Genomic DNA, 21,072 nt, shown 5'->3' with positions numbered 1-21,072 from the left:
GTCTCAGCCCACCACACGCTGCCACTGTACACACACCGAACCAAGGACAATCTGCCAAAGCTACTGGTTCCCCAGATGGGCTTCAGTCCACATTCAACACGCCTCTCCAACCGACTCAGGATGTGCCCCTCGGCGCCCATGGAGACATGGGCAGAAAGACTTAGGGAGAGACAGGCATGCAATGAGAGGGAAACAGATGCCAGCCAGACAGGGAGGTGGCACAAAGAGACACACTACAGGGGAGACACAGAAAGAGACAGAGAGATGAGGAACAGAGACAGGCGTAGAGACAAAGAGACAGAAACAGGAGAGATCATGGGAGAGAGACACAGAAAGAGACAGACAACAGAGAGAAGAGGAACAGAGACAGGCGTAGAGACAAAGATGGGAGAGAGAAAGACAATTTTACAACACACAGCAGACAGAACTCACCCCAGGTCTGCATCTGGGGCAAAAGGGGAACAACCCCTCCCTGAGTTGAGAACTTCTATCATGCCTTTCTATTTTTAACCAAGCCTGGGCCTAGGCATCTCCAGTGCTGTGGTGGCATGAGGAGCGGGATAGGCGCTCAAGGAACTCCTGGACACCCGAGCACTCAAACCAGCCTGCTGCAGAGCCCGCCGAGTGCGGAGTGCCCGGGGCTCTCGCACAACAGAATCCCTCAGCTCTCACCCAATAGGACTCCTTTCTTCTCCATCTCCCTGACTCTAGTTCTCCTGAGCTCTGCCTCAGAGCCGTCCCACTGTGGATCCCAGCCAGCTACTCTCCATACCTCTGGAAGGGGCCTTTCCTGAGTTGCTTGTCAGTTGTCAGGACAGAAATGTCTGGAAAGGAACCTTCTAGCTCCACCTTTGAGGCTGGTCCAGAGGTCAAGGCAGCTGCCCTGGGGGTGTCATTCCCTGGGATGAATGGTCCCCAAGGCCTTTCTGATGTTGCCATACCTCAGCCAGCCTTGTGCACGGACTCTAGACCCTGCCCCCAGGGACTTCAGGAGCATTTTTCTTGGCTGACATATTCCCAACACCCCGCTCAGTTCCAGGCTCTGTCCTTGAAACTGGACAGTCTTGAAATGAGATCTGTAGAAAGGGGATACAGGTAGGGATCCCCAAAGATCTAGGACCTTCACCTAGACCTTCACCCTAAAGGGGAAGCTGAGGTTCCTCTGGAGTCCCTGGACCTCTCCAAAGATGTGTGTAGAACCCCCACATTCATCTCCCAACTGGCAGGAGGAAACTGAAGACTGGGGATAGTGTCAGAATGGACTTCACCATCTGTCCTCAGACTGAATCCTGAGCTCCTGTCTCCTCCTGCCCAGCCATGTCACTTCCCTAGTACTGGGATTGAAGGCGTGAGCCACCACTTGGCTCTGTTTCTCTTTTTGACTAATTCAGTCTCACTAGTCCAGGGTGACCTTGAACTCAGAGTTCCGTCTGTCTGCTTCTGTCTCCCAAGTGCTGGGATTAAAGGTGTATGCCACCACTGTCTGACCTTTATGGTTGACTAGTGCAGCTAGCTCTGCACTTTGCTCTTCAGGCCAGCTTTATTAAAGCACATACATACATCACCACAAATCATTCCCCTGAATGTGGCTGCCTGCTCTGACGTATCTGTTGCTCCGTAGCTCCGAGCCCATGCGGTGGACATGAACGGCAACAAGGTGGAGAATCCTATTGATCTGTATATTTATGTCATCGACATGAATGACAACCGTCCCGACTTCATCAACCAGGTCTACAACGGCTCTGTGGATGAGGGCTCCAAGCCAGGTAAGGCTTGGCAGATGTGGTGGCTTTGTTTCTTGGGAGCCCCATACATTCCACAGGACCCACAAGTCTTTACAACCCCCATCCTCGCACACCTCAGGGTATCAAGACACTGCAGAGAGTAGACGCTGTAGCAACAGGGAATAGCCTGGTAGACCTCACGCCTTGGGTGCAGAAGGAGAAGGGAAGAGATGATCCTAGCCCAGGGAGCAAACTTTTTACCAGACTAGAATTGATACAAAAGTTTTAAGAAAGAACAGACACGGACGGGAAGACAGCAGAAGAGTGGACAGACCGAGGAGTGGGGACATTTTATAGCAATTAAGAGAAGTTACCTGGCCACTGTTCGTCTGCGTGGGGTCACATCTGAATAGGTAGGAGGAGATGTTCACTATCTTGTAGTTAATGTTTGGGGGGGGGCGAGTATGAGTATGAACGTGGGTGTCCCTGTGTGAGTACACATGTGCAAGTGTGTATGTGGAGGGCAGAGACTGACCTTGGGTATTGTTCTTCCCGTTATCACCCACCCTGTTTCTGAGACACCCTCTCACTCATCCAGAAATCTCGGCACCGGCTAGACTGGCTGGCACAAACCTCAGGGGTGCGTCTGTCTGTGCCTCTCCAGCTCTGGGGTTTTTAGCATGTGCCTCTGTGTCTGGTTATTTTACATGGGTTCTAGAGCCGGACACAGGTCCTCATGCTTACAAGGCAAACACGTCACCAGCTGAGCATCTAAGGCAGTAAATGGTGCAACACCACTTGTCCTCCAGAAAACTGGACATCTGGGCTGAGACCCAGCAGTCACTAGCAGTGAGACTCTGTTTGTATCCTGGGCCAGGCTCCAAGGAGTTAGGCTTAGATTGTTAGAGCGGGAGATTTTGCCGTGGCCTCTGGTCTTTTTGTCTCTGTGGTAACATGTAGACCAGGCGCTGAAGTGCAGGAGAGGGGACCATGTGTTGGAAAGGAAGAAGCTGTGTCAACCTGAGTCAGGAAACCAGGCCAGAGACCCAGGCCCATCAAACAAGCAGACCCTTCTCCCAGCCCAGAAGGTGAGCCCCTGTGTCAAGGCCCTCTGTCCCCCTCAGAACTGACCCGAGAGCCTGTCTTCCCACAGACCCATAGGATACATGGCTTTACCTCACTATGAGCCAGGTCTCAATATCTCTGCATTTCACAGTTATTGACAAGAAGGTGTGCCACTCACCAGTTAGCAGTGAGGTCACTTTAGGCCCAGGCAGCTATGTATAGGGGTCACAACACAGACACCCACACTCCGAACCCTGCTGGAGGCCTATGTAGAGGTGCAGGTGCTAGCCAGCCCCACATCTATAGCCCACTAGCTGGGTTCTCTTCAAGAGATTTAAGCCTAGGGATTAACAAATTCCTATGTGATCCCACCGAGCTGTCTCCTGTGTTGAGGAATGGGAGGACATGGTAGACAAGCTTTCCCCTGGGAAGGGTAGAATGGATGAGGTCATAGGAGCCTCTGCTGAAGATGCCAGGCATAGCCATTTAAAACCCGTGACACCCAGGTAAGCTTGAAGTTCAGACAGCGAGCCACTCCACGTGGGCTATCTCAGACACGTACGTGAAAAAGTTTCCCCCATTATTTTCCCTCATCCTAGTGCCCTGCACTTTCCCCGCCAGTCCCAGCCCTGGCGCTCTGCAGAGTACCGGGCAAAACAGACGCAGTTTCTTCTCTGAAATCCAGTGTAAGTAGAGCCAGGGCAAGCTGTCCTCCACGAAGCCACCTGCTCCCTCGGCTCCGTGGGCCCCATGAGGGGTCAGCGTCGTCTGGCTAGGGCAGAAGGGCGAACATTTATCACACTCTCCTCCACGGGTGGGGGTTGTCATTGCTCTGTCCTCTGGGGACTGCTCTTTCAACGCGGCGATTGCATTTTCGAGTGATTGTCTTTCAGGACCGTGAGACGCTGGCGAGTCCAGTGTCACCGGAGGGAACAGGATGTAACATTATTTCTGCGGAACCTTAGGCAGCTCATCCCAAGGAAGTCCCTTGAGGGACAGGGGTAGGCGGTGGGCGGGCAAATTAGCTACAAGCAACTGAAGAAAACAAATGAGGGTTGCCAAGGGCACCTCTTGGAGGGCCGGAGGGAGGCACAGGCTCAGCTGGGGTGTGTTTCTTGTTAGCTCAGAGGCAGGTGGCCTACCCTCCAAGACCTAGGACTTATCTAAGAGCCTGAGGGTCTCCTCATCTTTCTCTCACAAATCAGGTTTCCCAAACCTTCTTTTAAAGCAAACAGAAAAAAAGAATGATGATGATGATGATGATAACCAGCATATGTAGCCGGCATTGACTCTTAGAGCAACAAAACCAGTGTGTTGTCACACTGCCTCTCAGAAAGCCCCATAGCCATGGGGCCAGCAGACTGACAGTGGGTTCTTCCCAGAGCTGGCCAGGCAAGGGAAGCCCTCACAGCTCTGAACCCTGCTCCCAGGACACTCACAGCAAGGACTGCGTATGTCCTGAGTGACCTTCAGGGCTCCTGGGACTTCAGAATCTGTCTCTGGTCCCTGCCAGAGTCACGTGTTCAGACCAGCTGTGGGATGTGGCCTGATGATGTCACTTTGACCAGCATCTCCCTCCTCCCTGGACCCCAACCAAGGGCGAGGGTGAGGATATGGCTTCCCTTCCTGTAGCAGTCCCTGGACCCTGGAAATTGTCTGCAATTTCTCCTCCTCCATCAGTAAATTACAATAATGGAAGGGTCTTTGTAGAGAAAGGGAAGCTGCTGCCGGAAATTAGTCATTATTCTCTGGAAAGATGGGCTAATGAGAGGTTTCGGATGTGCGTCCTAATGGGAAACAAATGGATGAGGATTAAATATTGACTAAGCTGTTGGAGAACGCTAAAGGGCGGGGTTCACGCAGGGCCACTCGTGAGCAGCCTGGGGTCCCACGTGCAGCCTGTGCACCTCACTTTCCTCCACACCCCAGTCTTCTCTCAATTGCAGGAGTTCACTAGAAATGCCTTCTCATCTAAATCACGAGCTTGTGTCTGTGTCTGTGCATCTGATCCTATGCAGTTTTGTCTAGGTGTTTCTGTGTGTCTATGTCTGTATGTGAAGCTATGCATGTGTGTGCATGCATGAGTGTCTGTGCCTCTAGGTGTCTGTGTCTAGGCATCTGATCCTATGCAGTTTTGCCACACATTCCTGCCATCAAGACACAAAAGACCTAGGACGATGTAAGTGTGCACTGCCATCCATGGGCTCATGAAACCTCTGGGATAGGGAATCTGTGGGAGAAGTGGATCCCTGAGGACAGGCCTTGAGGCCTGGTAGTCCAATCCCAGTTCCTGCCTGCTCCCTGTTTCACGGAGATGTGAGGGAGCCAGGACTCCCCGCAGTGTTCCCCCTCCTTCTTCTGCCCCTCTCGGGTGATACCCCCAACTGTGAGCTGAATTAACTCTTCTTCCTCTAAGCTGTTTCCTGACAGGCCGCTCAGGAGGGCTCCTCCCAGTGCCCCTTTATAGACACATCCCTTGCCCCATCCCACACCCACCCCAGTCCCTCACCCACCCCAGTCCCTCACCCTGGCGAGCGCTGTCCTGTTCTTTCTGGGGCTGGTGCTTTCACCCAGCATGGGGCTCTGGAGGTTCATCCGGGCTATCACATGGGTCCCAGGGCAGAAGTCCATGGTCTAAGCAACAGACATGCCACGGTTTGCCAGCTGGCCGCCCTCTGAGAAGTGCCAGGGTGATGTCCAGCTTGGGTCCATCACAAAGGAAGATGCTGAGGGGAAACATGTAGAATGTTGGAGAACACTCAGCTTCCCTTCTCTGGGTTAAGGTCCGTAGATGCACTTCCAGCTCATACACCATAGTAGCTCCACAATAATCATCCCTGAGAAAATCGCCTTACGTGTAGGGAAGACTTGACTGGGCTCACCACTTCAGGGCGTTCAGCCCAAGCTTGGCTGTGGTCAGGCTGAGACATCATACTGTCAGAGCATGGTAGAGGGATGCAGTTCACCTCACAGCAGCTGGGGACAGAGGTCAGGCAGAAGAAGTAGCCAAGCACAAAACAGACCCCTCAATCACACCCCAGTGACATAGCTTCCCCCAGTCAGACCCCACCTCTGGTTCCCACCACCGAAGCTAAGGACAAAGCCTTCCTGCCAGGAGCTCACTAGGGAATAGATCCGCTGGTAGTGTCAAAACCCTCATGATCTGATAGCCTCTCGAGGATCAGCTCTGCCTGCTGGGGACCAAGCCTTTTGGAGTACTTCACAGCAAACCGTAGTGAGGTGTCACCACCTCCCCATTGCACCCTCACGCTGAGGACCTGCCTTTTAGCACAGGGGGCTTTAGAGGACTTTAGAGGGCTTTGGATCCAGGTGTAGCAGGTTGTGAGCAACGGGCAACTTTGTAAGACACTTCCGTGCCCTTCCTCAGGAGCCGTCCCGTGCTATGCTGCCACGTTGAGTGACAGCACCTCTGTGTGTCCTCGCCAGCCTCTGCACTAGACGGTGGGAGGGTGCACAGCGATATCCGCTGCAGTCTGAGAGCGTGCTTCCCTAATGACGAGCGACCATCTGTGCACCCTCTGCGGTGACCGCTCGTGTCTCTGTCTGCCTCCTAATTAGATTGTCCTCAGAGGTGCTTTGAGAATCCCTTTCCCACACTGCCCACAGTCCTGTGCCTGTGTGTGGCTTGCACACTCTCCCCCTGCTCTGTGGCTTGTTTTCCCAGGCCTTTGGTAAGCAAAGTCTCAAGTCTTGATGAAGTCTTCTCAAGAACAGGGCTTTGGCATTGCAAGAATTCCTCCCATGCCGTTTTGTGAGTTTATATTATATGCCAGGTCCACAATTCATGGTGAGTCAATTTTCGTACAGGATGAGAGATTTATGTCTAGGTTCCTTTTTGTTTCTGTTCATGGCTCTCTTCCTCATTGCCCTCAGCACTACCTGTCCAAAATCCAAAATCCACAGCTCATAGGCCAACCATCACATGGATGGGGAGTTGTCACTGGGTCCCTATGCTGCTCCATCCTTTCTTGTATCTGCCTATTGACCCACTACTGTGGTAACTGTAGTTATGGTGTTGGGGTGGATAGTATCTGAATTTTCTCTCCTTCCCTCAACAGTATACTCTTGGGGGTGGGATAGTGCACCCCAACCCACACGACACCTGCACATCTGTGTGGAACCCAGGTGTCTGCTTATCCAGCTCTATGGTAGTGCAGCCGCCATGTGGCCCTGGTGGGCCCAGGACAAGCATTTCTTCTTCTATGCTGATAAAATGAAAATATGAGCACCCACTGTGGACCAGGAGTTAGGCAGGAGCATTCTCATGTGGGTAGCAACTTAGGACAGTGCTATTTATTCTTATACAAAGCAAAGAAAACCAGCCCAGAGAACCTAGACAACAACGAGGACCCTAAGAGAGACATACATGGATCTAATCTACATGGGAAGTAGAAAAAGACAAGATCTCCTAAATAAATTGGGAGCATGGGGACCATGGGAGAGGGTTGAAGGGGAGGGGAGAGGAAAAATATAGAGCTCAATAAAAATCAATTAAAAAATACTAGTTCGTGGGCTGGAAAGATGGCTCAGAGGTTAAGAGCACTGGCTGCTCTTCCAGAGGTCCTGAGTTCAATTCCCAGCAACCACATGGTGGCTCACAACCTCCTATAATGAGATCTGGTGCCCTCTTCTGATGTGCAGCCAGAACACTGCACACATAATAAATAACTTAAATCAATGAAAGCAATGTGGTGAGGCCAGGAAAACGAACTAGTATTTATTAAAGACTTAATTTCTCTTCAGAAATGTAGGGAGACTCATTTAAAAGCAGCTGACTTTGCTACTGTGTACCAGTCGTCCTTACAGTGCCCATGTCAAGAGCCCTTGCTCTTTGTCACCCAGTGGGCTGCTTAGCAGCCTTTTTCCCCTCAGATGTGTGTCCTTCTGAAGAGGCAAGCTCCCTACCATCTAGGAATGAGTGACAGGAGCTTTCAGTCCTGGGAGGGGTGTTCATGATAACAGCAGCATCCAGGCCTAGGAGGTGTGTCCGTGGTAACAGCAGCATCCAGGCCTGGGAGGTGTGTCCATGGTAACAGCAGCATCCAGGCCTGGGAGGGGTTTGTGGGCTTCTTCCCTGCTGTGGCTTTTGCCACTTCAGGAAGAAGGGGTCACCTCGACTCACAGTTTCAGGTACAGTCCATCATTGCAAGGAAGGCACGTGGGGGTGGGGTGGGGGCTCTGTTGTGACAAGAGAAAGCAGCAAGGACTCCTCAAGTCTCTGGAACAGGAGGCAGAGACCAGAAAGGAAGCAGGGTCAGAAGGGGTCTCAGACTATAAAATACCTCAAGGCCTCCCCTCTGTGACCCATGTCCCCCCAAATAGGCTCTACCTCAAAAAGTTTCCACAATCTCTCAAAATAGCACCACCAAGTAAGGAATACATGTTCCAACACAGGAGGCTCTTGGGCAGTTCACACTCAGACCAGGACAGAACATACACTAGGGTTCAAGTCTCACCCATGCCTGTGAGGGGACAGTTCACACTCACACAACAGCATCCTGTTAACTGGCCCCTTTCCCCAGAATCACCTTGGCCATGCACCCATCTCCTTTCTTTAAAAAAAAAAAACTGTGTGTATGTGTGTGCGATACACGTGTGCTCATATGCATGTGTGTTTGTTCCTGTACATGTGTGCAGATGTGTACATGCTAAGGCGTGACCGTGGCCATCAGAGGACAACCTCAGGCCCCAGTCCTCATCTTCTCTTTCCAGAGCAGGGTCTTCCTCTGTGTTCGCCGGGGTAGCTATGCCATGATGTGGGGTTTTGTTCTCCTGTCCCCACGTCCATCTCCCCATGGGAATACTGGGATGACAGATCTGAGCCTTACTGCCTCTGACTTTCATGTATTCCCTGGGGATTCTAACTCAGGTCCTCATGCTTGTGCAGGAAGCTCCTCCCCCACCTCATCGCCATCTCTTCAGCTGCCATCTCCTCTCTGGAGTATCCCCAGGTTGGCCACAGACTTGATCACTACCATGCTTCTGGCCAGAAAGCCCACAGCCAACCTAAGCATCGTTTCTCAAACTGCCCAAACAGAGATGCCTCTTGACCTCTTGGTCAGCTGTTTTGACTCACTGCACACCCTGGCCCCTTGTATCAGTGTGGAGACCTGCACTATAAATCCTGAAATTGATGTCACTTAAAAAAATATTAAACAGCACTAGAATCTACAAGTTGGGAGTGCGGTGAGCGAAACCCTCGTCCGTACAAGGCGGGACTCGGGCTTGAATAGATTATCCTATTAGCAAGCCCCCGTATTTATTTATTTCATTTCTGTGCCGGTGGAAGTCCCCCTAGATTAATGCCACGGCCTGATGCACAGATGGCACCAGATACTTGAAAGTCATCTGAATATTAAGAATTTAAATCTTTAGCCTCAGTGATTTGAGCAGAAAGCCAATTATGGGGCTGAATTAGTTTTCAAATTAAACTGCAATTTAAGGCTTGTGAAATTAATCCTTTAAGGCGTGTGGCAGCGTAGTACATGGGTTCCAAGGAGGAGCGGAGCTGGAAGTCCTCAGGGCTCTCCCACTGCCTGCCAGTTTAGAGGAGAGATGTTGTCACCCCCAGGTGAGAAGCAGGCCACCCCTAGCCCAGAGGGGAAATGGGTGGTTCGACTTGCCTGGCTCTGCTCACGGGAAAGCTCCATGTCTTTCTCCGAGAGGGGGGCTGCAGAGGCCTCCAGAGAAAGCTCTGGAAAAGCTCTCCATCCTCTCCCTTGCACCCAGGTCTGCACAGATGTGGCTCAGGTGGGTGCTCCCCACACGGTCCATGGGGGCGCACAGCCCAGCTGTTCTGCTGTGGTCTGGCTTTGCAGTGGGGCGAACGCTGAGAGGCAAGTGGCAGGGAGTTCACAGTCATCAGTGTGGCCTCAGGCTTCACCCAGTGGGAGAAGGAAGGATCAGCAGGGGACATTGGGCACCGTCTCACCTACTCACAGCACAAGATGGAGGCACAGCCTCGAAGCCCTGCAGTATCCCTTGGAATGGCGCTGAACTCAGAACCCAGCTCAGTCTTCTGCAGACCAAGACATGAGGCACCAAAGACAGAACACGGCCACAAGTTGAGGCAGGGCACAGCAGGTTCAGATCTGGGGCTGAGGATGATCCATCTGAGCTCCAAGCTCAGCCTGACCTCTGAAGTCACACGTCACACAGTGGTCACAGCCTCCTGTGATTTGGCCCTGCAGTTGGTGTCAAGCCTGTCCCATCTTCCATGCACTCCCTATAAAGAATGGGTACAAGGTTGGACCCACAGACTCCGGTCCCCACAGAACCTCAGAGCATGGCCTACTACAAGGAAAAGCGGTCCACTCTGCAAACGTTGCTAGTCACGGCAAATCCAAGACAGGAAAAGGAAAGAGACACAGGACGCCCCGTGAGGACAGAGGTAGAGTTTGAAGGAGTGGGGCCATGAGCCAAGGACTCCTGGGCCTGGCAAACACCTCCAGCAAGTGGAAAGCTTCTGAGGTCTCAGAACAGAGAGTGGCCTGCCCTCTGGGAGTAAACGCTTGTGGGACACCCTCAGGGACACTTTGCTACAGTGATCCCAAGATCACCCAATGGAAATCCAGTGCTTCCCCCTCCTCCTCTGGAACCTTCCAAGTAATGGACCTCCATCCGTGCATTGCTAGGCACTGTCTGAGAAGTTCCCAGGACATGGATGGCAAGCTCAGAGTTCCCTAGCCTACCCACCAAACCTGGAGGGTAGGAAAAGTCCCCAGCAGGGTAGTGTGCTCTCCTGTGGGTGTGGCTGGTCAGCCCCAACAGGGTTAGGTGTGCTGTCCTGTGCATGTGGCTGGTCAGCTGGACTCCTCAGCCCTCCAGGTCCTACCTATCCTTGTGGCTTTCATGTCCCTAGACAAAACACTTTTTGTTTTTTGGGTTTTTTTCAAGGCAGGGTTTCTTTGTAGCTTTTTGGAGCCTATCCTGGAACTCACTCTGTAGACCAGGCTGGCCTCGAACTCAGAGATCAGCCTGTCTCTGCCTCCTGACTACTAGAATTAAAAGTGTGTGCCACCACCACTCAACGACAAATCATGTGACTTCTTGAAGACACTCTAAATAAAGTAATTACAGGACAAGCCAGCACCAGGAATCCAGAGCCCTATTGATGACACTGGCTGACCACTAGTCCTAGCCCCAGGACAGAGGGGACAAAGCCGGGCCCTTAGCAAATATTGCAGAGACTACAGATGAATGTGGAACATTCTCTGCGTCCTCCCTCAGCACTCTCTCCGGACGACTCTCACACCCCAGCTGAGTAGGATCCAGGCACCGTACTCAGCAATCAGCCTGCAAATAAATGCAAGCAAAAGTCAAGAGTCTGGAGAAAAATGTGTCCTACCTATGGTCCTCCCCAGGCCACTGGCAGCAGCCATAACTCAGGACGTGGCCTCCCAGCACACGCCAAGGCCGGGCATCTGTCTGTGGGATTCAAGGGTCCTGCATAGCAATAAATTCACCCACTTCCCTGCTGAGACCAATAAATCCAGCCGGCTGAATGCTCTGTAACTCAGCTGTGCAGAATTCAACACACTTCTCTGGGGAAGCAAGAACACGCGGTGCCGCGAAGGGTCATCGTGACATTCCTACTCTAGCCCCAAGATCCAGGAGACTGTAGTGTGGACTCAGTCACTCTGGAGACATGAGACAGCCACAGGCAAGCCAGCAGTGAGCTCCTTTCTGGGCTACATAGCCAGCAACGGCTGTCACCCCAACTCTACATCCCAAGCCCTCTGGTGGCAAAGACGTCTTATGGATGCCTGGAGAGACGCCATCTTTGAGATGCTGATGCAGCCAGCCACTGCTCCAGGCCTTCTAGACCTTTCTCAGTGCTGTGAGACTAAGGATACTAGCTGCTTCTATGGTGGTAGGTTTACAAATGAACGTGTTTGCGAAGCCCTGAGGGAAGGGCTGTTGAGTCTGCTTCTCCACCCGCGTCTGTTAGCATCAGGCCTGGGTCTCTGGCATTAGCTATGCTCACAGCACGGCCATGAGGCAGCGCAGACCCAGCCCTCCCTGTGATGAGAGGAAGTCTCCCTCCTGCTCCCACAGCCTTGGTCCAGCCTGTGTCCTGGCCCTCTCTGCTGAAGTCTCCTTCTCTGCCACCTCTTGGCTGACTGTGTGTGGCTTTTCTGCATGGCCCTTGGGCTCCATCCTGGCCTCCGTGGACACACCTTCCGCAGTCCCCAGTGGGTACTGGAGAGGTGGACACCCTCTCTAGCTCTCCACTTCTTGGCCCTCTCCCTATCCATCCATCTGACTTCCCATGCACCCTGCAGTGACTGCTTTCAGTCCTTTGCACCTTCCTCCTTGGGGTTTGGGTGCATGGGTGTGACCTGAGCTCATGGCCACCCCTGGATACAGTGAGGAATGCAGGACAGTTGTGCAGGGCTCTACACATAGCTGTGGGAGGCAGAGGCAGGGCCCAGGAATAAGAAGTGGCATTAAATACCATAGACTGAGGCAGAGGAGAAGCCACCGGGCACAGAGTTCTGAGCCTGTGCAGAACTCAGAAAAGAGTGGATGTGGGTCAGAGAGAGAGAGAGAGGAAACCTCCAGGAAGTCCCAGGTCTCAGGGGGGAACAAAAGGGCCAGGACAGAGACCCATAAATCACAGGAAGACTCGTGGCCGTGGGTTCACGTGATTGGGAGAACAAGGAGGTGCAGGTGCTGGAGGAGGGTGAGGTGTGGCCTTCATCTCTGTGAGAGGAAGCTCTTCTGTGGTGGCACACTGGGAGGAAGGAGAGAGACAAGAAGGGAGTTATAGAGGGCAGCCACCTCGCAAGCATGCGGAGTAGGCTGAGACTTGCAGGAAGAGAATACAGGCAGAGGCTGCCCAAGAGCCTGCCCCTCAGACTGTGAGACACCGTCAGGGTCCTGCTGAGAGGACCATACAGGGGCCGCTGGGGTCTAGGAAGACCCTTGGCAACACAACAGGGGCTAGTTCCCCAGCCAGGGCTGCTTTCCAGGCTTCAAAAGAGGGACCCTCCTCCTCCTCCTCTTCCTCTTCCCCCCTCCTCCTCTTCCTCTCCCCTTCTCCTCCTCCTCCCTCTGCATCTTTCAGAAAGAAAACCTAAAACTGCTGAGTCCTTGCTCTGCTCCAGGGCTGGGAATGTTCCTGGGTCGTTTCCATGGCAACCCATGGACCTGCTTCTTCCTTTTGGCTCAAAGTGTTCAAGCCTGGAGCATTCTCACCTCACCCTAAGGGCTAGCCGTGAACACAACCAGGCCTCGCGATTTCCAGATGTGATTTAGGCTCTAGAAACCTGTCTTCCTCAGTAATTTCAGTGCCCACGCCCCGCTCTGCAGGCCTCTTCCCCCCTCCCCACTTCCCCTGAAACTCTCTCCCTCCCCACCTCTCCCTTCCCCTCCTTCTCCCCACCCCTCACACACACATTTTATCTTTTAATGCCCAAGTGACATTCCCTCGCTCTTAGAGGGGACTAAAGAAAATCTCCAGATCTTACCTAGCATGCCACACTCCTTCCGCAGCTGTTACAGGTTGTGTGGTCATGGGCACCATTCTCTCTCCTCTATGTCTGTGGTCACGGGTCCCGATCTCTCTCCTCTATGTCTGTGGTCACGGGTCCCGTTCTCTCTCCTCTATGTCTGTGGTCACGGGTCCCGTTCTCTCTCCTCTATGTTTCAAGTTGTTGCTTCAAAGCCCAGAGTTGGCTTCAGTGGACCCAGTGTAGAAATGTCTTCCATTTCACCATGTGCCATGGAACTTGCGAGTGTCCTAAGAGCCCTCCCCTGGCATCTCCAGACCTTTATTCCTCACAGGCACAGGCTTTAGGGAAACAGCACTGTGTCATGAACTTATTAAATAAACGGCTTCCCTGCCCTCCTGGACATAGGCTTCACAACTTGAGGATGTTTTCCAGCTGTCTATTCTGAGGTCATTGCTGACCCAGCCCATCCCATGGGCTACCCGGCTCTGTTCCTCCCACAGGCAGAACTCTTCCCCGGTGTCTCTGCTTCTCGGGCCTGGGTCGTCATCCTCTCCTGTCCCAATTCCTTCTCTCTAGCGAGGCCTTACCCTCCTCCCCTGCAGGCCACATTTTTGCCACTTTGTTTTGTGTGACAGTCTTACAGTGCAGCCCAGGTTGGCCTAGGACTCGGCCAATCTGTGGCAGTCCTCCAGCTTCAGCCTCCTGGATGCTGAGCTCACAGGAGTATGCCACTGGTCATGGCCAAGTCCACCTTCTTGCTCTGTTAATCCATGTGTCCCTTGACTATGGCCTCCCTTCTCCTCTAGGGAGCACGATCAGTTTTCAGCTCAGTCTCTGCCTGTTGTGTTGTGTTTCTCAGTAATCATGAAGAGGCGGGGATAACGTTTTTCTGGCTTACCTCTCCATAAAACTAAGCACATGGCATGCCAAAAGTGTTCAGTTATAGTGTAGATTGGTTCTTCTCAATCACACGGTGGAGTAGTATTGGGTCATAAAAAGGAGGGAGGTTCAAAGCCTCTAGGCTCAGGGAAGGAAGTCAGACACAAAAGGCCACAGATGGAACATCATTTACGTGAAGTGCCTGGAATAGGCAAATCCGGAGAACAGAAAGCAGACAGGAGTCTGGGGAGGCTGGGAGAAAGGACAGAGTGACAGGTGGCTTTCCTTCTGGGGTGAGGATGGCCTTCTGCAATTAGGTAGTAGAGATGTTATTTTCAGTTTCATGAAGCTGTCAAAACCTTGGTCTTGTTTTCTTCAAGGGCAAAGTTTATATGTGTGGTCCATATTTCAATAATGGCATCTTTACGGAGTCCCTCCATTTATACCTCAGCAGCAAGGCTTCACGCAGGATCAGTTGGTACCCAGTGAGCAGCCTTGCATTGGGACTTACTCGTCACCAACCTCAGGTCCTGTGGCTCAGGGCATTGGCAGTCCTGACTCGGGTCTAGTCTGCTGCCAGTTCGCCCAGAAGTGAGAAAGCATTTCTTCGTCCAGGTCTACTCTGCCCTCTGCAGAACAGGAAAATTTTCAGAACAAAGTCAAGGAAATGGATAGCTTAGGAGGACTCTCTCAGGTGCAGTAGGCAGGTGAGGTGGTTTGCTGTTGAGGTACCTCAGACACATGGCAGCAGCTAGGGCACAGCATGGTAAAAGATGCTGCAGGCTCCTGCTGCTGCATCGAGAGCCCTGGGATCAACTGGAGATGTCTGCCCTGGGTGTCTCCATCTGACCTGATGTCTGTTCCAGGCACATACGTGATGACCGTGACAGCCAACGACGCAGACGACAGCACTACGGCCAACGGCATGGTGCGGTACCGGATTGTCACCCAGACACCCCAGAGCCCCTCCCAGAACATGTTCACCATCAACAGTGAAACTGGGGACATCGTGACAGTGGCAGCAGGCCTGGACCGGGAGGTGAGATGGGCCGTGGGCCTCATGGGAGCAGCAACCGCTATCATCCAAATGTACAGTTAGGCAGTCAGGGATCCGGGTGGTGTTCAGCATTGGCTCCTGCCTATGCTGCAGGGAGACAGACCCAACGCAGCGCTCACCCTGCTGCTTTGGGCAAGTGGCCAGCTGACACCCCGTGAAATCCCCCGGAGCAGGACAAGTGGTGCAGCAACACCTCGGGGACTCAGAAAAGCCAGGATCCTGCCAGCATTGTACTCCAGATCTAGGGTGCCTGTAAGCCTGCCTCCCTGAGCTATCTAGACATGCTCAACCACAAGTGAGTAACTGTGTGTCCCCCGAGACATAATAGGCACAAGAGGGTGTTCCTGGACACCATGCACTGCCTGGATCATCAAACAGATGGTCACTTGCCTGGACAGGGTTCTATGCCCTGGGATGTGTGTAAGAGAAGGTAGCCCAGCTGAAGCCCACCAGAAATAGTAGAAGTGACCGCCTGTCCCTGTCTGGCCCACTTTCAGGGTCCTGGAAAATCTATAGCCAGCCTCTGACAGTCCTCAACCCGCAGTCAGGACGATGTTGTCTGCCCTCATCACACATGGATTTCTGTGTACCCTGTGACCACAGAGGCTAGCCACACTACAGATGTGAAATACTCACTGGGGGCCAGGAGGGAGCCCCACTGAGCACAAAGGCACCCACAACCACCGGGCTCCTTTGTGGAAGTGTGGCTGCAGCTTCCTAGCTGTACTGTCTTGGTGGCCTGGCTGTCCTTGTCTCAAGTTTCCAAAAGCTCCACAGCCTCAACCTTAGTCTCTGGGCCTGCAGGGACTTCACCACGAGCCTGGGCTGCTCAGCTATAACTAGCGGCTCGTGGTGACATGCCATGGGAACAAACTGGCAAGGAAGTGGTGGGTCTCCTCCCTAGGAGTTCTCACATCTAAGGGGTCTGGCAGGTCTGAGGGCTAAGGGGCACCTGAGGCCTTCAATTCCCATCTTGACTCTAAAGCTCAGAGGTCTCTGGAAAACTCAAACTATCCCAGCCATCTAAGTTGTAAGAGGCAGTGCACAGGGTGGTACTTGGACAGTGACCTTTTGTAGCTGTGTGACGTGGAAGGAAGGGGTAATGGCCTCGGAGACAGTACGGGTTGGACCTGGCTGAGGTGTGGCCTTTACTGGCTGTGTGACCACGAGCATGTAAGAGGGCCAATACAGGACCTTCTTCTGTGAAGGTATGACAATGCTGGCCTTTGGGCTCTAAGGATCAGAGGTGTGTGTGTGTGTGTGTGTGTGAGTTTGATGAAGACAGAAATATCAGGTGTCCTCATGCCATATGCAGCGGGGGCTGGCTGTTGGGGTACACAGCTGAGCTTCCCTTAGACATCCAAGCTGACCCAGTACTTCTCCAAGGACAAGCTGAGCCCAGCATGGACGGGCACGATGGAGCAAACCTCAGCCTCTGTATTTTCCTCCTCCCCTGGGGCTGATCGGGGACACTGGCAACCAGCTTCCTTCCTCGATGACTTCAATTGCTAATGTTCAGCTCCAGCAAACTTCTCTTCTCTCCACCATTCCCATCTCATTCTCAAGAAAACAGAACCAAGCTGATGGAGAGGAAACAGCAAACAGAGAGCAACTGAGTAGGGGTGAACTAGGGGGCTGCCCTCAAAAGGACGCAACTGGCTTCGGGGTGTGAGAGCCGGGGATAAGCACTAGATTAAATTCCAAACAGAAATGATTGCATTTAGCAGGCTGTCTTTAGCTAGGAGGATCTGGCCTTCCTTATGTTCAGAGAGCGCAGAAAGTGTGACCATGACAAGGTCCCAATAAGGAGGAACGGGGTTGGCACAGAGGAGACCCATCCAGGTATAGGGGCTAGAGGAGGCGGCCCCTGTGGGCACATCAGTAGACACTGTCACAAAAAGGACAACAGGGCACCAAGGAAAGACTGTAATACAGAGGGAGAGGATGACACAGCCTGCCCCATTGTGAGCACTGAGCATCTTCTATAGAGGAGAGAAGACCACACAGCGCGCCCCATTGTGAGCGCTGGTACCTTCTACAGAGGGGAGAGGACCACACATGGCACCCCATCATGTGCCCCATTGTGAGCACTGGCACCTTTTACAGAGGGGAAAGGACCACACATGGCACCCCATCATGTGCCCTATTGTGAGCGCTCAGCATCTATGTCCTGCACTGCTGCTCAGATGATGAACACTCAGGCCCTGACTCCATTGCTGTTCCGGGGGGGGGGGGGAGGAAGCAGTAAGCTGTGTGTGCCTGGGGAGCAGTGCCTGAGAGGGCTCAGAGACACGGTAGGGTCCCTCAACACTCCCTTCTGTGTTACCAGCTCCCAGGGACTGGTCCCCAGGATCCAGCCACAGAAAGCCATGTCTACGAAGGCCTCCAGTTGCAGTGAAAGCAAGGCCTGCTGGGGTCAGAGGTGCCCAGACTCCTGGGCTTTCCCCCTGGCCACACGTGTCCCTCAGGCCAGGTCCAGAACACCAGCTTCTGTGCCAGTCTTCCCATAGCCTTGTGAACTGGAGGTAGAACCAGTGTCCCGGGCACCTTCTGAGCCACAGAAAGTTCTTCCATTCCATTGCCACGTAACCCAGTCTCTTCCCTTGGAGAAACTGCCCCTGTGCGCCCAGCACCAAGTCCTCACCGGGCTGAGGACTCAAAGGCTTGGCTCAATCAAGGGACTTGTGAGTTTAGCCTGAGACACTGAGATATAACTTAGCCCCTCCCACCTGGTAAGGACATGGTATCTGGGAAAGAGGAAGCAGGCTTTGAGCCCTTGGCAAGACCCTGGTGTGTTAATGAGCCATGGCTGCTGGGGGGTTCAGTGGTGCTCAACCCCTTCCTCCTACTCTTCCCTTCCCTTTTTCCATCCTCTCCATCTCTGTCCTCCTCCTTCCTCCTCCCTCATCCCTCTTCTCCCTGTTTTCCCTCCTTGTTCCTTCTTCCCAGTGGAAGGGACCTCCCCTGGGGGTGAGAAGCCTCCAGAATGTTCTTGCTCAGGTTCTCAGCCTCTGGGGTGAGGGCTGACGGTAAGCATAGTCTCTGGAAGGAGGGAGCGCTGATAGACATGCTTTTCTGTCACGGGTGTGTGCCCTGTGCTCTGAGGGCCGAGCCCTGTAGGAGACCTAGCTGGAGGTGTTACCTGCCGGCTTCTAGTGAAGGGCACCATGGTACCCTAGCCTCACACAGACACACTTCACGACACATTTGGTTACTGTCTCCAGGCATTTGTGAACTGGGGAAGCGGGTAGTGGCAACAGTTAGCACAGGACACAGCCAGAGCCAAAGCACTACTTGGCCCAAGAAGCCATTTGTCTCCACAGAAGCTTCAGGCTATGTGACAGGCCATAAGGGCCATTTCTCCACCACGCCCACTACCCCCGCTCCAGTTAGGCATGAACACTGCCAAATCTAAAGGACCACGCCATCATCCTTGTCATCTCTCCTGTAAGGACCTCCTGTCCACCACCACGCAACAGGTAGGCTTAGGGGAGGGTACCACGGACAGGTCCCTCCTGGACCCACTTCCTGCTCAAGGCAGTGAGCTATCCTTATGACGTGGGAAACCCACAGGCATGATTGCCGTGCATCTAATTAGGAGAGCTGTATGAAGTGAGTGCTTCTGCATGATTAAATGTCAGGAGAAACTCAGAAGGGCTCAAGTGGCTCTCGGGTCCCTGCCCCACCTGCTAATCCTGCTCATCTTCCCACGTTCCCTAATTAGAATATTTATGGCCTAATAAGAAGATTGAACGCCACTCCTGGCTGCTCTGAAGGTGAGAGCCAGGCTTTGGAAGCGGCAGGGGGTTTTGATTGCTTAGCTTCATGATTAGCATCTAGCCATACTGTGTTCACACGTTCCATGCTGTCCTCCCTGTCACTGGCTCCATCCAGTTCAGATCCCACCACATGGTGACCATCAGCTGGTCACTTTCCTCAGTCACAAACTTCTCCTCAACACGGTGGGTCAGGTTAATTGCCCCAGGGTTGGAAAAGATCCCGAGGAAATCCAAACCAGCCACCTCCTATGCTTATTTAAACTTGTGTCAGATGGAAAGCGCTCTGTTCCCTCCAAAACAGAAGGAAAAAGTGAAGGGAGGCAGAGTACAGAGCAAACCCCACACAGGGGCTGTCAGCTGCCCAAATGCCTCCTGACCCAAGAGTGGGGTGCATGCAGGCACGGGCCCCTCATTCTCTCAGGCCGCATGGAGCACAGCTCCCAGGGTCCCAGCCAGGCTGTGCAATCGGATCCATGCAGAAATGAGCTTTTTCTGCGGTGACATCGATTGATTTCTCTTATCACAAAGGCTACTTCTCTTTGATAGAAAAGAAGGAAATAGCAGGCCTGCATCCCACGTGTGGTGCAGGAGGCATGGTGTGAGGCAGGCTGTGGCCTCCCCAAGTCTCGGGTGCTGGCCTGTCCCGAGTTCCTGCAAATGATCCTTGAAACCACTGTGGCACTGAGTGTCACTGCCCATGATAGTGAAAGGACCCTTACAGCTTTCCCTACACACCAGGGTCTATCCTCTGCCTTCACAGACTCCCCTGCACCCCTTCCCTTTTCTCTGTCCCCATCAGTGTCAACAGACAGCACAGAGGTCAGACGGGTGTTTTAAATGACATCATGAAGCTCCTGAGTTATGGACAGGGAAGGGAACTTAAGGGTCCAGAGACAAGACGCCCCCAGGCCCAGTTGGCTCTGCTGCAGAGCCACCATTCATAGCTCTTTGGCCACTCACTCTGTCCTCTGTTGCCACGTGCAAAAGCCAACACACTAAGGAAAGGCAGCTGTCCCTTCCTGTGGCCTCTTGTGAGTGTGAGCATCCCCTGAGTATGCCCTGCAAACACCTTCTTCAGCCTGATGATTGGTGACAGGTCCCCACCTGAGCCCAGGCCAACTGTTGGTCAGAGTGTGACCACCACCTGAGCCCAGGCCAGCTGCCAGTGAGTGTAAATACCACCTGAGCCCAGGCCAGCTGCCGGACAGTGTAAATACCACCTGAGCACAGGCCAGCTGCTGGTCAGAGTACAGGCAATCATAACAGGCTGGAGCCACCAGGGCATCACCTCCCTGTGAACAGGCCGACTGGCATGCCTACAGTCTGAGGTTCTCACATTGCCAAGCACCATAAGCTCTGAAGAGCGGCAGAAGAGTCATAACCCACAGCTATCTGGTCTCAGAGCAGACAAAGCAATGCCTAGGAGAAGACAGGGGCCAGGAGTCAGAAGGGGAAGGTCAGCCCAGGGTCTAAGGGACAAATAATGCGCTAGAGACCAGGTCCCTAAATGACAGGGAAGGCTGAGCCATGGGACATACTACTGAGCTGCAGGTCCCCAGGGCTATACCCACCCAGAGGATCCAGAGAACCCATGAGCCTGCAGGCTCCCAGGGCTACAGAAGTCTCAGCAGCACCCAGGCCACACACAGACGGGGTGTCATCTTGGCTCTCAGCACCCTCACAGTGGAGAGGAGGGAAGGGTAGAAAGTCAGCTTGGAGGGAGTCCCCAGCAGCTGGGAGCTAAATCACCAGACTGGGCTGGACCAGTGCCAAAGAGAGAGGGGTACCTCTCCGGGATGACAGTGCCATGGCCCCCCTCCTCAAACACAAAAGCCTGTCATGTCCACTAACCATGTTGAAGATCATGGCTCAGCCTTCATGGGCTACTTCAACTCCAACCAAGGTCCTTCCTTCCCTAGGACCCCCATTGCCAATGAGCCAACTGTTGTCCAGCTGCCCTCATAGTCCACCAGGTTGGCACAGATGGGGACAGACAGACCTGACATCACCAAATAAAAGAGCCAACCCAAGATGCAGGAAGCAGAAACTCTCTGGGCCAGGAGTGAAGGAGAGACCACATCAGCTTGAGG

At 53.2% G+C, this 21,072-nt stretch overlaps 1 protein-coding gene across 2 annotated transcripts in view; it reads left to right on the top strand.

The window, feature by feature from the left end:
- The window catches only part of Cdh4 (cadherin 4), a 471,008-nt gene that overhangs the window by 416,994 nt on the left and 32,942 nt on the right, over window positions 1-21,072 (top strand). For both annotated transcript variants that reach the window (XM_038330671.1, XM_038330670.1), the window contains exons 6-7: window positions 1,622-1,766; window positions 15,013-15,185. In XM_038330671.1, the coding sequence (XP_038186599.1) occupies window positions 1,622-1,766; window positions 15,013-15,185 (318 nt within the window). The remainder of the gene's footprint in view (window positions 1-1,621; window positions 1,767-15,012; window positions 15,186-21,072) is intronic.

Source organism: Arvicola amphibius, chromosome 5 (assembly GCF_903992535.2).
Source record: "Arvicola amphibius chromosome 5, mArvAmp1.2, whole genome shotgun sequence".
Taxonomy (NCBI): Eukaryota; Metazoa; Chordata; class Mammalia; order Rodentia; family Cricetidae; genus Arvicola; species Arvicola amphibius.
This window is presented reverse-complemented; position numbering and strand designations above follow the sequence as displayed.